This window comes from Camelus dromedarius, chromosome 16, assembly GCF_036321535.1.
Source record: "Camelus dromedarius isolate mCamDro1 chromosome 16, mCamDro1.pat, whole genome shotgun sequence".
Classification (NCBI taxonomy): Eukaryota; Metazoa; Chordata; class Mammalia; order Artiodactyla; family Camelidae; genus Camelus; species Camelus dromedarius.
Window position 1 is genome coordinate 22205358 of NC_087451.1, and position 15152 is coordinate 22220509.

General features: G+C 50.6%; 2 protein-coding genes across 2 annotated transcripts in view; one reads left to right on the top strand and one right to left on the bottom strand.

Annotated features, from left to right (window-relative positions):
* The window catches only part of DNAH9 (dynein axonemal heavy chain 9), a 273515-nt gene that overhangs the window by 245236 nt on the left and 13127 nt on the right, over positions 1-15152 (top strand). Inside the window, exons 62-66 of the mRNA XM_064495271.1 lie at positions 4806-4933; positions 7362-7589; positions 11525-11716; positions 12895-13086; positions 14962-15132. Coding sequence (XP_064351341.1) covers positions 4806-4933; positions 7362-7589; positions 11525-11716; positions 12895-13086; positions 14962-15132 — 911 coding nt within the window. The remainder of the gene's footprint in view (positions 1-4805; positions 4934-7361; positions 7590-11524; positions 11717-12894; positions 13087-14961; positions 15133-15152) is intronic.
* The window catches only part of ZNF18 (zinc finger protein 18), a 37294-nt gene continuing 31976 nt past the window's right edge, over positions 9835-15152 (bottom strand). The window contains exon 6 of the mRNA XM_064495272.1: positions 9835-10235. Within this exon, the coding sequence (XP_064351342.1) occupies positions 10225-10235 (11 nt within the window). The 3' untranslated portion in view covers positions 9835-10224. The remainder of the gene's footprint in view (positions 10236-15152) is intronic.

A 15152-nucleotide genomic window follows, 5' to 3' on the forward strand; every position in this document is an offset into this window, starting at 1 on the left:
TCCTGCCACGTAGCTCTTTTAGAGCCTCCATCATGTGCCTTCCTGACCCAGGGCATTTGCACAAGCATCTCCCTTTATCTGAAACACTTCTCCCCAACTCTCCAGTCCAGTGCCTGCTCATCCTGCACAGGTCCGCTTCCCTGACCTTCTCCCCCCGCAAGACCATTTGGTTCCCGAGGATACACATATTTGCTTCAGAGCATTTAATACAATTCTAATTAAATCCTTCTTTTATCGTTTTAACTTATGTTTCCCTTTTTGTCACTAAGATCCCTGAGGTCCAGGACCATGTCATCTTGTCCATCATTTCGTTACCAGTGTCTAAATTCATACCTAGTACAGAGAGGTGCTCAGTAAATATCGGTTGAATGAATTAACAAACAAATGAATGAATAACATAAGAACTGTTATCATCGCTAAGTTATTCCCGAATTTCACCCTTTTATAGAGTTCAGTATCCCTTCTGTCCCCTGGAGGTTTTATTCCTTTCATATTGACAACTCTAGTCTCCTTATTTTTATCCAATATTTTCCCTTTTGGAAGCTTTTATATACCCTGTTTATGAGCAATTTCCTACTGTTCTCTGCCAGTTGACCTCCAACTATTCCATCATGTAGTTTGAAGCTTTCTTGTCATTCCAGGCGAGCTGACCTGTCCCTGAACCATATTGGTTATTTGTCTCTGAATGCATTATCCTAACCCTGCCCTTGGCTTAATCTTAACGTGCATTTCCTTACCAGAGGCGATCCTGCTGTACATCAGCTAGCGGTTACTTTCTCGCTCGCTCCCTCCCTCCCTGCCTCCTTGATGGTTCGAGTCACTTTCTCAGGCACCTATTTAGGACATACACTGTGGTGACATCATGTTTTCCATATCTTGGATCTAATCATTTTGCCTGATGGACTCCTGTTCTTAAGTTTGGAATCCACATGATTGACTCGAACGCTTTCCCCGATTTCCCCTAACCCCCGCTTATTAAGGGAACTTACTGTCTCTGTGCTTGGGCAGAGTCTGTGCTCAGACAGTTCACTGTTCTGCTCCACGTAGACTCTTCCAGTGCTTGGCATCCTTTCCCATCTTTGAGTGTGTGGCTTATGCTCTTAACTCCTTCATTTCTCTGTCCCTTTGTTTCATCACGGCAGCTCTTCATAGCGGGCAGGGTTTAAAACCCTGAGAGTCAGATGGAAGAATTTGCTCCCCCATCCTCATGCCACCCCTTCTCCCGAAATGCATGAACCTGTGTACAAAATTCTGTATATGATTTTGGGGGTTCTCTAAGCTTCTGAAGCTCATCCTTTAGCCCTTGGTTAAGCATCTGTGCTTTTCTGGCACTTTGTGCCTCTTAGTCTCCTCCAGGATTTCCCTTCCTCAACAATTTGGAAGGAAGAGGAAGAGGAAATTCCATGCACTTTTCTTGGCCTCTGATTTAACCTGAACCTACCCCCACCCACCCTCATTGCATTCCTTCTTGCGATCTCAGGTTAATCCTCTACCACTGCTTTAATTTACCCTCCTTCTCTCTCCTCATCACCTTCTTCCCAAATGAGTCACACTTCCATATTTGCACATTTATTTTTGCTTTCGCTTCGTCTAAAAGCAATCACCCGTTGTTTCCAGTCACCCGCAAGACCTTCCTCCTAGGGTTACTATGAGGATTAAAAAAAAGTATCAGATGTGAAAAGGCTTTGAAACATTAAACATACAGTAGCACTGTACAGCATTACAATAATGATGATGGCTTGTCTGTTCTTTGAGGCAGCTCACGGTTTGGTCCTTCCTTTCCATCCTTTTGTCACATCCTTTCAAAGCATGGCATCATCTTTGGCCCTCCCCACAGAGGACCTCCCCTTCCTGCCCTTATGAGGCGTCTTCTCTGGTTCTTCTTTTACTTGACTCTAGCATGATCTTGCTTGGTCTCCATCCTCCTTTGTCCAATTACCTGGCTGTGACACAATGAATTCCATTATTTCTATTTATCTACCACCTCTGCCTTTCTTGCCTCCTTTTTCTCTTTCCAACGTGCTGGTCAGGCCATTGAGCTCATTTAGATTTTTGTCAGCCTGCTGCCAGGTGTGTTCAGAGAAACAGTCTTCACCTTAGTGTCTTTGCCAGCAGATTATCAACACTTTGCTTAGAGTCTCTTTTTCCTTGCTCCTGACTCCACCCTGTTTTCCTTCAGTGTCGAACAGATTGGCAGAGTGTTGTCTCTGCGCAAAGGGAGACTCACCTGTTCGTGTGCCAGGGAGCAGGGAGGACACCTCCTCCACTGAGACGGGCTGTGCGGGAACAGAACCGTAACAGTGATGTGCAGAGCACATGGCGGTCGGCTGAAGCTGTCCTCCCTGGTGCTGTGCATTTTCTCGGACAGGGGGAGCAGTAGAGAGTGAAGCAAAGTGCTGGGAGTGCGCAGGGTGGGGCCCATTCGGAAGTTTAAAGGGAGTGGGGAGTGGTCAGTGTGGCCAACCTCTGGACACGTGGAAAGATCACCAAACACTCCCATGTGATGGAGAATGATCAACTTGTTCTGGCCCCAATTCACCAAGTATATTATTTCTCTATTTTATTAGTGCTTAGATTTGTCCAGGGTTGAGGTTTTACAGAAGCTAGGTGATACAGAAGTAGGATGGATAATGGAGAGAAACATTTTAGAAGATCATGGCTCAAATTAAGGATTATTGGGTCCATATTCAAATAAGAGGGAGGTAAAGATGAAGATGAGAAAACACAGAGGAGCCAATGGACTGGACAGTTTGCTGAGGTAGAAATAATATGTGAGGAGCGGGTAAGAGAGCGAACAGTCTTGGCAGTAGGAAGTGATCGTTGTGAATAACTGTGGAAGAACAATGCGTCAGATGTGGGCTAGTTCTCAGTGATAATAAAGGCCTCTGTGCAGCCGCTGGGAATGAGCAGCAGACACGGAATGGAGTTAAGTTCTCTGAAAATGAGGAAGCGTGAGGCTGGATGTTGGCTGAGTCATCCAGAGTGACATTAAAGTTTACCAAGATAATGATGAAACAGAAAACACGGAAGATTTTAAACCAAGTTCCAAAGCCCCTAATGAAAGTGAGTCTCGCCGGGAAGTTGGTAGAAGGCAGAAACCGTAGAAGTTAGTAGATAATATAGCCAATGGCATTATACAGAGTGGAGAAGAAAGAGCCTGCAAGTAGTAAGAGAAGTCTCTAAAAATGTTCCCCTTCCTCCCAGCCCCAGGGGGGTGTGGAACTAGGGAGAGGACCACGGATCATCAAAGAGACTGGAGTTGGAGGAAGTCCAGCTGCCAAGATGCTAAAAGAGGTTCACAGTGGGGCACGGCTCCAGGCCACACAGCCACAAGGAGAGCTGGAAGGAAGATCAGGAAAGCTGCGTTCAAGGCAGCGGCAGGGGCGGTGTGGGGGGTGGTTGGCAGCCACTGCGCGTAGCATTCACGCTAATCTTCGCTTAAACCCCTCTTTTCTTATATCTTACGTTTGCGAATACAGAAAAGAAACAGGCTCTTCTGTGAGCAGAAAAGTCACCGAGGCTGTCTAATAGTCCCAGCAGCCTCATCCTGGTGTTTTCTCCGGAATAAGTTGTTATATTCTTGGTTCTAAAGCTGACGTCAGACCTCTTGCCAGCTGGATTTATAGCGTTTAATAAGGGCATTTCTTGGGTTCCTCTGCGTTGACTTTGTATCAACTATTCCTCACTTCAAAAAGGCACCGTCTGGTTTTGCCTCACATGGTTAAAGAAGACACTGTACGTCTCTTCAGTATTTAAAAGACACACCCAGTATGACAGTTTTCTTTCAGTTTCCCTGAGCAAGCATCAGATTGCGTCTGCAGTTTTAGTTCCCTTGAAACTAAACCTTTTAAGTACAGACTTTTTCTTCTCTTTTCAGTTTCTCCTCTTTTCTTTTGTGTCCCTCACCATCCTAGAAAAATTGCTCAATGATTCCTTCATGGTATTACATGTTTTTATGATCCTTTTGTCTAAAGAATATTATATAATCTCTCTGAGCTTTATTGGATCAAGCTAATAGCTGATGTCCAGGCAGCCCTGTCCCTGTATTAAGGTTATTTCTCTGTGTAAAGTTTTTCCTGGGCTTGCAGAGCGACTCTCGAGCCTTGGCCTTGCTCCAGGGACACGGCTGTGATATTAATGCGTTCGTGTAGCCCATCCCTTCCTCCCTCCCAACACCAGCAACCGATACTGAGATACAGAACTTTCGCACCTCCTCAAGCAAGCCCCTCTTGTCTTCCTTTTGCCTCTCTCCTCTCTAATTCCTGCAAAATGGCAAGAGTAAATGTCTATGTGGTAGGAACAATAGGGGAGCAGGGGAGGTGTACACGGCGCAACAGACAGGAAGCCAGAACTACCTGAATCCTGACCCTATTGGCCACACCTCCCGGGAAGTTCCAGGGAAAATATATATTCAGGGGACAAAGTAAGTTAGCCCCAGCCGCGCCCACATGCTTGCTACTCTGAGCCTCTGCACTCTCGAGCACAGGGGACCCGTGCCTGGCGTTCGGTGTGAGCCTCACAGAAGAGCATCGGCACGCCTGCCCTCTTTTGAGGATTAAGTGAGGAGGGAGGGGGAAGCGATTGTGTCTAGACAGGTGCTCCCTTCTGTTGGGGAACAGAAAGCAGGAAGATGCAGCAGGACCCACCTCGGGAAGGAAAAGGGTGATTGCATGAGGTCGGGGGACACGGGTTCAGGCAGCCTGAGATGGGGGAGGGATGTGGAGGCAGGCGTTTCCTTGTGGACACGAAACAACACAGGCCATCCCACGTGGGAAGCAACAATGACAACTCCGTGCTCATTGTAGGTAAAAAACTCGGCTACACTTTCAACAACCGAAACTTCCACAACATGTCTCTGGGGCAAGGACAGGAAGCGGTGGCCGAGGCCACGCTGGACCTCGCTGCCAAGAGAGGCCACTGGGTTGTCCTGCAGGTACGGTCCCCTCTGCCCTGCTGGGGGTCCTTCTTGACCCCATGCCTGTCTGGACATCCACAAATCTCTGGGCTTCTCTGCCCTCTTCCCTGCTCAGCCACCTGTTTTTCCACGCCTGCGTCCCCTGACTTCCTGGTCCTCTCTGTCTGCTTCTCCCGCTCTGTTCTGCTCCTCTCCCCGCCCCGGGTGACTCTCCTTCCCCCCGACCCCCCGCTGCTCCTGCCCCTTCTCCGCTCTAACCAGCTCTGCTTACAGGGAAGCCCGCCCCTACTGTGACGCATGCTCAGGAAGTCAGCATTCGGCTGGAGGCCACGCAGCCGGATTTTCCAGGCCCCTGATCTCCTCCCACGCCTTCCATGGACCTTTCCTCTGCTCTCCCTTTCGTATTACATGTTCTTCATGACACGCATGCCTTGAACATCACACATGTGGCTGGAAGCTGGCCCTTTCCTCGAGAGTTCACGCTGGTGTCTGGAGTCTGGAACACCCCCTGCTGAGTTTCACTAAACACTCAGAGGACGTTGAGGCCTGCCCTCCTACCCCTGTCTCGTGCATCTCGCACAGATGCTGGGCTGTGGCAGAGCGAGTGGCCGGCTCCTCCCTGCTCCTGTGACACCGTACAACCACCACTATGCGAGCATCCGTGGCTGTGCAGAAAGGACTTACTATCTGCTGTGTCCTTCAGATTTTCTTGGGGGAGGAGACATTCCTTATTTACCTTTTGGCACCCTGTGCACCTCCGTGGGCACAGTGGACACTCAGCAGAAGCCTGTGGGCTGGAGGAATCAGTGAGGAAGTCAGTGAAGGGAGAGGGTGACTGAAAAAGCCAGGCCCTGCCCTCCCCTCTGGCTTTGATCACCAAGCACCCGCTCCGTCTCCAGACTGCTCACGGCACCACTTCTCACTGTCAGGTCTTCATCCTTAATCGCCCAATTATTTATTTGGAGCCAGCAGCACAGGGATCCGCTGTTCCCTGGGACTTCTTTTCCAGGAACAATGGGACTCAAAGGAGAAAAGGGAGTGACAGTGGGGATTCCCAGCCCCTCCCGCATGCCATAGAGACCCGTGTCTGGGCACCCAGCCACCCAGGCAGTGAACAGAGAGTGTTTCCTCCCCCAGCACCTGCCAGCTCCCCCACATCTCCTCCCCATGTGGCTTCTGAGAGTCTCCAAGAGTAAACTCAGAGGTCGGGATTCCTGGAGCAGCAGCGGAGTCACTGGCCGGTGGGTGGCAGCGCTGCCTGGCCCCGGGCACCCACCGAACTCTCTGCTCCATCAGAGCAATTATAGGTGAATCCTGTCATTTAATAAATTTTCATTTCAGCAACCACTACTAACCCTTGCATAGCAATTCCCAGTCTTCAAAGCCCTTTCAAACCCGCCACCTTTGGTTATTTCCCTGTGAAATAAGCGTGGCAAGTATCATTGTTATTTCTCTTTTCACAGAAGAGGAAGTAGCACTCAGAGCCCAGACTGCTGGGGCCCAGGCACTGCGCTCTGTGCATTAAGGCTCCGCAGGCAGGCTTCCTCAAATCTTTATCGAGGTGCTTTTATCTGCCCATCATAATGAAACATACTGCAGTGAAGCAAAGTGACTGTCCTTACTAAAGGGAACGGTGCATTCTACAAGGTAGCGCTAAGACATAAATGTAGTTTTAGCTAGACAGACAGACAGGAATCACGTCGGGGGAGGAGGCCTCAAAGCCCAGATGCGCAGCGTGGGCTTGGAGAAGGGGCCTTCCCTGTGCGGGGGCAGCAGTGTCTCAGTGTGTTTTAGGGAGATAAGTTTGGCAACAACTAGCAGAACGGTTTGGAGACGGGGAGAGGGAGGAGAGCCAGCTAGGGGAGTAAATCAGTGCTTTTCAAATCTGAACGTGCACACGAATCACTGGAGAATCTTATTGGAATGCACTGAATCAGGAAGTCTGAGTCTGCGTTTCTAACCAGCGTCCAGGTAATGCCAACAGCACTGGTCCGTGGGCCCCACTTTTGCGTATCAAAGGTTTAAAACATCAAGCTGTCGATATGCGGCTCTGGACTTGGAATGCAACCACGGTTAGACACTTAGAGTGTGGCCTCCAGACCAGCGGCTGCAGCATCTCCTGACAGCTCCTTGGAAACGCAGATTCTCAGGCCCCACCCCAGACCCGCTGAATCAGCCACTCTGGAGTGGGGCCCAAGAATCTTTGTCTCAACAAGCCTCCAGGGGATTCCTGTGCTGGGTCAAGCTTGAGAGCATTCTGCTAGACAGATAGGATATCAGGGCATAGAAGTCAATGGCAGGGTCTGAGGAGCCCCCATCACTTGGAATCCCAAGATTCATGCTGGGATGTGATTTGTTTGGAGCTGAGGCCAGGTCCTGCCTCAGGCTCCCTTCCTGATAACTGTTTTTGCCTGCCTGGGGTGAGTGGGTCCTTCCTTCCCACCAGAACATCCACCTGGTGGCCAAGTGGCTCAGCAGCCTGGAGAAGAAGCTGGAGGAGCACAGTGAGAGCAGCCACCCGGACTTCAGGGTCTTCATCAGTGCGGAGCCCGCCCCATCCCCCGAGGGCCACCTCATCCCCCAGGGCATCCTGGAGCGCTCCATCAAGATCACCAGCGAGCCTCCTGCCGGCATGCACGCCAGCCTGCACAAGGCCCTGGACAACTTCACTCAGGTGTGGCCCTGGGAGGGAGGGCAGGAGGGGACCCCGCCCCACAAAGAGCTGATTCACCCCCGGGGAGAGGAGCGTGCAGCTGGGGTGGGGGCGCGGGCCGACGGGGCTGTGGAGCAGTGACCGATGTGGGCGAAATGTGTTCCCTTTGCAAGTGACCTCCACCCAGTGCCCACTGAGGGCAGCTCTCAGTTCCCAGATTCACCGAGGGAGGCCATGCTTAGGGTCTTTGTTTGGTAAGAGAACTTTCTGCACAGCTGCGTGCTAACTAAACATTCCAGGATGGAGAAGGACATATTGCTGTAAGTCTAACTGATGCGGTATCCTGGCCACACACGTATTGGGTAAACGTACCATTCTCCAGCAGGGGGAGGGTGTTCTTGTCTAGATGGCAGCAGCTGACATCTACATGCATCATGAGTACCAGGGGTTCAGATAACCCAGGGGTCAGAGCGTGGGGATCTGGCCTTGGGGTGCGTTAGACTCTCAAAGTGTGGCCCCCAGACCCGCAGCAGCAGCGACTGGGAACTTGTTAGAAATGCAGAGCGTCAGGCCCCACCCTGGACGCACTGAATCCAGCACCCAGGGATCTGGGTTCTAACAAGCCCTCCAGTGGATTCTAGCACACAGTCAGCTTTGAGAACACTGTGAGACTCCGAAGATCAAGGTGTAAGGTTCAAATGTAGGCTACTATATGACTGGAACCTCTGTTACTGGGAATTCCAGGACTCGCGTTGTAGAGTATTTATTTAAATCCAAGGCCAGGCCCCTGGGTCTCCGACTCCATAGATAAGTAACACCTGCCAAGCCTGCAGCTCAGGCCTCTTGCATCTTCTCAAGAAGGTATCCTTTCTTGTTCTTTGGGGAGTTGCACCTTCCTGGGAAAGAGAATACACAAAGGTGTGAATACTAGGAGGGCGGGGGCCACAGGAGCCAGCTAAAGTCCATCTGCCACACTGGGCCTTGGTGGAGTCGAAGGGCAGGGTTCTAGGGTCTGTCCTCTGACATCACCGTGCCGTAACACCAGTGGGTCTCTGGCTTCACGGAACCCAAGCGAAAACTCCCAAGTCCCAGGCGGCTCATGTAGGTAACCTGAGACGGGCTGTCCAGCAGGACAGCCGTGCCAGCCAGCCCAACATACACCGCCATGACAGCAGCCCTCTGGGGCCTGGTTTAGCTTAAAATGAGATGAAGACCACTTGGCAGCAGAGTCTCAGAAGGTTTCACCCAGTGCTTGAAACCCCTGTAAAAGAAGTCAAGCAGCCCAGCCCGGAGGGAAGTTTCCACAAGATTCAAGAAGCGAAACTTCTCCAGTCTCCTCCTTTTTCCTTCACCTTCCCAACCCAACTCCAAGGCCCCACATCATCTGGAACAGAGACTGGGGGAACACTACCTGCAGATTCAGCATATTTTAGCTTGCCAATTTTGTTACAGAATACCTGCCCATTGCAACATGCCGCAGAAGGCAAGGTGCTTTCTTGTCCAGGGCATCTCCTTTTCTTCCTTTTTTACTTTTTTCTAAATAGGTCTTGACTTCTAGGTACTCTGTACCAGAGGTCAAAAGTTCTAAATGTTCTCGATCTTATATTCCACGTAGGGAAGATATACTTTCTTAACTTTGAAATCTACAGACTTCTTTAGAGGAGGTTGTAGCTGGTTCCAGGCAAAGACATTTTTGCCCTGAAAAGGCATTGGGACCATATCTCAACTGATGGATGGATAAACAAAATACCGCATATCCACTCGCTGGGACGGTATTTGGCAATAAAAGCAAAGCACCGATACGTGCTGTAACATGGGTAATCCTTGAAAACACTGCCAAGTGAAAGCAGCCAGACACAGAAGTTCTCGTATTGCAGGACTCCCATCTATGTGAGATGTCCAGACTAGGCAGATCTGCAGAGACAGAAAGCAGATCAGAGGGTACCCAAGGCTGGGAAAGTGGGGGAGTGGGGAGCACGACTAATGTGATGCGGTTTCTTTTAGGGGTGAGGAAACAGTCTAAAATTAGATTGTGGTGGCGGTCACACAACTCTGCCGATACGCTAAAACCATGGGGGTGTACACATCAACGAAGTAAAATGCGTGGTGTGTGGATTGTATCTCAGTACAATTCAGTTGAAGAATCTTTTCAACTGCTGCTCACCAGAAACAAGAATGAAAAAACACTGGTAGCACAGCCATGTCGGTGCGTGAGATGCCACTGACCTGTGCGCTTAGGGAGTGGTCAAGATAGAAACTTTAATGATATGTGTGTTTTACCAACGTTGTTTTAAATTAAAAGCTGGGGAGGGGGAAGACATCAGGATGCAGTTAGCTAGCTGTATTGAAGGATACAGGCGCAGAGCATCCCCAGCGCTTCTGCCTTGAGGGTCTTGGGCAGAGCCAGGAAGGGGGCAGCAGACTCTTCACGTGTCCTATCTCCTAATAATTGATACTATAAAATTAAGCCCAGTAGGATAATCATCATCTGTAGCCATTCTTGGCTCCATTTTCTCAGTCTCCCCATGGGCCCCTGTCCTTGGGCTCATCCCCCCGCAAGCCCGTTGTGCAGTTTCGGTTATCAGGCGCCTGGGGAATGTAGCCCAAGTGCTGCTGTCCCTTCCGCAGGTGCTGTTTTGGCCACATTTAGCCGTCTTCAGTAACTCACTGTGGGAAAGAGGGAGAGATTTATGAGTAGGTTCAGTGTTCACAAGCGTTTGAACTGTTCCATCCGCTTCCACAAGTGCTCTGGTGAATACCCCTGTGGTTCCCACTGTTCCTTCAGAGCCCCGTCTTACCCACAGAAGGGGCAAACGGCAGAACTGAGCCCTTCCTATCCCTGCTGCCCTGATCGATTACTTCATTCTGACGTTCATTTGCGTGTGCCACTGTCAACCAGTTTCAGCAAGTGTGACTTCTTGTCTTTGTGCTTAAAGGCACTTTTCAGCTGGACTCTACTTTTTTTTCAAATGTGTCGTAGGTGAAAATACCTGCAGAGAGCAGCTCTGTCCAGATAGCAGTTACAAAGTTCTTGCTTGCACAAGGCAGTGACTTTGTCCTCTGTACCACCTCTGACCTTTCACATCCGTGCCTTCCTGGCAAACATGATACCCAGCCAAGGCTCCAGAGTGACCCCCACATATCCAGACAGAGACTGTCACGGGTTCTCCATGGAAAAGTCAGACCTACCAGAAGCTTAATCTCTCCTGTCTCCTCTGCTCCTCCTCCCCACATAAGCCAAGTCTAAGGACCACTTCTTGGAAGAAAAGCAGGACTAAACCCGGTCCAGCTGTGTCCTCTCTTCATGAGCCACGCCGTTTCCCCCACCTTATGTGCTGCAGCCTGGACCCCTCAAAGCTCTTGCTTCTGCAGCCACGTGTCCGATCACCCTGCTCAGGGCCAGTGGGCACTTAGGATGCAAAGGGCTCAGCGTCTCTCTGATCCCCACCTTACCCCTGCTTTTCACAGCTCCCCCGCAGATGAGTGGGGAGTCTTCCATCACATGGGCAGTGACTACAGCTACAAAGTTTGAGCGATGGGCAGGAAAAACATGGTGGGAAGGAGAGAAGTCAGAGCCCATGCGATGGGAACCCCACCTACACCCCACGCAGAGTGACGTTAACATGACCAACACACCACTCCCGGGGCCCACTCCCCTGCTTCCCATTAGCTGTGCTCAGGAGCCTAATTAGCACGTCCATATGTGCGAACTTTAACTGAAGACCAAACCCCTTTATAAGCTGAATCTAAACCTCAGCTCTGATTCCAAACTAACCCCCAGCCCCTCTGTAAGGTCTCCTCAGACCTGACTCCATGCCTACCCACAACAGAACCCCCAGTGCAGCTGGAGCTCAAACCCCACCAGGACAAAGCAACCGCGCCATCCTAACCCACGCCCTGGCCTGCCCTGCGTCACAGCAGCTCTGTTCTAACATCGAGGCGACACTTCCTTTCAGGACACCCTGGAGATGTGTTCCCGGGAGACGGAGTTTAAGAGCATCCTCTTTGCACTTTGTTACTTTCACGCTGTGGTGGCAGAAAGACGAAAGTTTGGGCCCCAGGGGTGGAATCGTTCCTACCCCTTCAGCACTGGGGACCTCACCATCTCCGTGAACGTGCTTTACAACCTCCTGGAGGCCAACGCAAAGGTAAAGTGTCCAGCAGGTCAAGAGGGCACCTCTGAGGGGGATGACGCGGCGTCAGCACAGGGAGAAAGGGGCAGTTCACTGGGGAAGGTCTCCACCCTCCCCAGATGGAGAGAGGAAGCGCGAATTTAGCCTGGTGGCCAACCCCAGGACCAGCGTGAGGCTGAGAAGTGAGTACCGCGGTGAGGGGAGGCCCAGGGAAGCTCAGGACACCAAACTAGTGACTCAGTCCCGTGTGAGCTCTTCCAAGTGGCGTCCTCCTAAGGCCCCCCAGCCACCCCGCGCGCTCCCACCATCGCAGGGGGCTGTGCTGGCAGGAAGAGACCCACACTCACTGGTACAGGTTCCCGGTTTAATTCTGCAAGGATCCACACCTTCTGGTGGTGTATGTGGCTCCTCACGTCAGTATGGTCTTGCCAAAGTTAAAGAAACCAAACTCCTGCTGCACCTGGCCTCCATTATTCTCTGTTCTCTCCATTAAAAAACAAAACAAAACAAAAATAACCCTTACACTAACAATCCGTGCTCCTCCATTTAAGGGAATGTTCACACCATTAAGCCTTTCCGGTTCGTGGACCAAACACAGCATCTGCAAGGCCACTCTCTCTTCCTTTTGGGGAAAATGAACCGACCAGGAGTGATGCCTCTGCCTCCAGCTCCAGGGTCCCGGGGAGCCCACACGCAACACATCGTCCCTTCACCTGCTGCGCGGCCACATGGCCTTGTCCCGGTGGCTTCCCTCTCTCACTTCAACACGCATAAGCTTGTGTGCTGTATTTCATTCACTTTGAACTTTCCAAAGAGACTATTAATTAATATGCTAATTAACGGCAAGGAATTAGAAAAGTACCCTGTTCCCGCTGCCCTCCATTTGACACTGGCGGATTTAAAGGACTCGCAGGTCGAGCCTGACTTCATCGCCACAGTTAGTGACCATGAAAGAGGAAAGGCTTGTGTGCGAGAGCCTTGGTGCCTTCCCTCTTCTGGCTCTTTGATGTAATTCCTCAAGCAGTTCTTGAGCTCCTACACGGGCCTGACCCTGCTGGGGCCCAGGGGTACGCAGGTGAATAAGGCCTTGCTCCTCATCTCAGGAACCATCCCATCCCTCGGCGTCCGCTCTGCCTGCATATCGGGCCGGCCCTGGGGCCGGTGTGGAGACCTCTCCTTCCCCGTCTCTTCAGGTGCCCTATGATGACTTGCGCTACCTGTTTGGAGAGATCATGTACGGAGGCCACATCACTGACGACTGGGACAGGAGGCTCTGCAGAGCCTACCTGGAGGAATTCATTAAACCAGAAATGCTGGGAGGAGAGCTGTCTCTGGCCCCAGGGTTCCCACTGCCAGGCAACATGGACTACAGTGGTTACCATCAGGTAGGGCTCCGCGCTTCCCTCATCACGCGGGACCTGGGTCTTCCTTCCATGCTGCCCCGCAGGACGGGAGATGCTCACACAGGGCCAGGGAAGAGCAGCTTAAAGAGCTGAGCTCACATCGAGTGTGGCTCTCAGCCTGTTCAGTTTGAGAGCTATAGGATTTCTAGCCTCAAATTAATGACAAAATTGAACTTTTGAGATCTTTTTTTATATTCTTGATGTTCGGTTCAATAATTGTCGCTCTTTTCTACAATGTCTGGGGCATCTATTTGATTGTTTTCATTCAGGATATTGATAAAACCATTAGGAGCAAAACTTCAGGTAAGAACTTAGCCAACTTTTGGTAAAGTGTGTATCAGTGAATCTGAATATCTCCAGAGGTTCGTGGCCTTGGGGACAGGTCGCTCGCCCCTCCTGTTCTCGCTTGGTTGCTGTGAACACAGATGCATGTACACGCGCCAAGCAAACACTCGTAGGGAGCTTTCTCATATTACCACTTTGGGTTTTCATTTGTTACTTCAGCTATGCCTAGTTAGCCTGAAATGGAAATGTATTAAGAGACAGTTTAAAAAGAAAGCTTTTTTGTTGCTTGACTTTTGAACATGCCTTGAATAGAACTCTTGGAATACCAAACTTAAGGGGAGTACTGGTCATAGGAACATTAACTACAAGCTTTAAAAATTTTTTTTAATTTCTAAAATTTAAGAAGGTAAGTCTTAAAAGTCATTCGATCCAGAAAAACGGCCTATGAGAAGAAATTAAAAATAAGACTCTTGAAACAAAAAGAATTTTTAAAATAAACACTTTGGAGCTTTGGCCAGGAAAATTGTGCAAGAGCGCCCCCTACTGTCTGTGGAGCAGTTTGACAAGAGGCTGGAGCGGGTGCCGGGTGACAGTAACATGGTTTACCAACGTCCAAACAACTGAGGTAGCTTTCCCTTTCCTTCACACCTCTCTTTAACCCGCGAGTCAGTAGCCGCGTATAGGGCCCCTGCCAAGAGTCCGGGAGTGTTCTGGGCACTGGAAGAAATGCAAAAATAAACACCAAATTTGCCTTTAAGGAAGGATGCATCTTTGACTTAGACCAGATGTTACTAACACCAGGAAATCATCAGAGTCAAATTAGGAGCTAAAATTGTGGGGTGTTTTCTCGCTGTAATGGAGAGAATGGTAAGAGGACTCAGTGGACATTCGGAGAAGGAAGTGAACCTTAGACAGTGGGCAGGGTTTTTTAGGGATGGCAGAGGCAGCCCCCTGTAACTGACCACAGAGATGTGTTATTTCTGTGCCACACTGTTTTACTTTTTTTTTTTTTAATTCAAATGCTTTCTGTCAGGTAAGGGAACTTGAAGCAAAGCTCACCTCATCCTACAGCAGGATTCGCACATTTATTCTGCATACATGCTCCTGTGTTCGCGTTTGGGTTTATCATCCCTGACTTAGAGAAACAGAGGGGAGAGAAAAGCGACTTAAGTGGGGAGGGCTGGGTGAAATTTCCAGGCAGGATAAGTATTTCTGACAGACTCCTAGAAGTCCCCCTCTGTGTGGAGGGGCAGGTATACTTCAGGGAGCTCAGAGAGGAGGTGCAATGGGAGATAGATATAAAGTCAGCTAAGTTTCCAGAAAAAAAAATGGTCTCTCGAATGTGGAACTTGTGGAAAACGGATCCGGGATACAAAAATGGACATCGTGAGATACGCACTGATAGGCTGAGCGTGTGCTGTTGTGGTCCAGCCCTGGGGAGCCGAGTCCACCTGCAGGGCCCAAGGGGCCCTGGTGCCGAAGCCCGCTCTGAGCCCCTGCAGAGGACCAGCCAGGGGGGAGACGGGCGCTCCTTCCAGCGGACTTGTCAGGGAGCGTGTCCTTGACTTTCAGTACATCGATGCGCAGCTGCCCCCGGAGTCGCCGTATCTCTATGGCCTGCACCCAAATGCAGAGGTCGGCTTCCTGACCCAGACGTCGGAGAAGCTCTTTCGCACGGTGCTGGAGCTGCAGCCCCGGGACAGCCAGGCCGGAGACGGAGCCGGGGCCACCAGAGAAGAAAAGGTAGATGGAGGGGCTGTCCA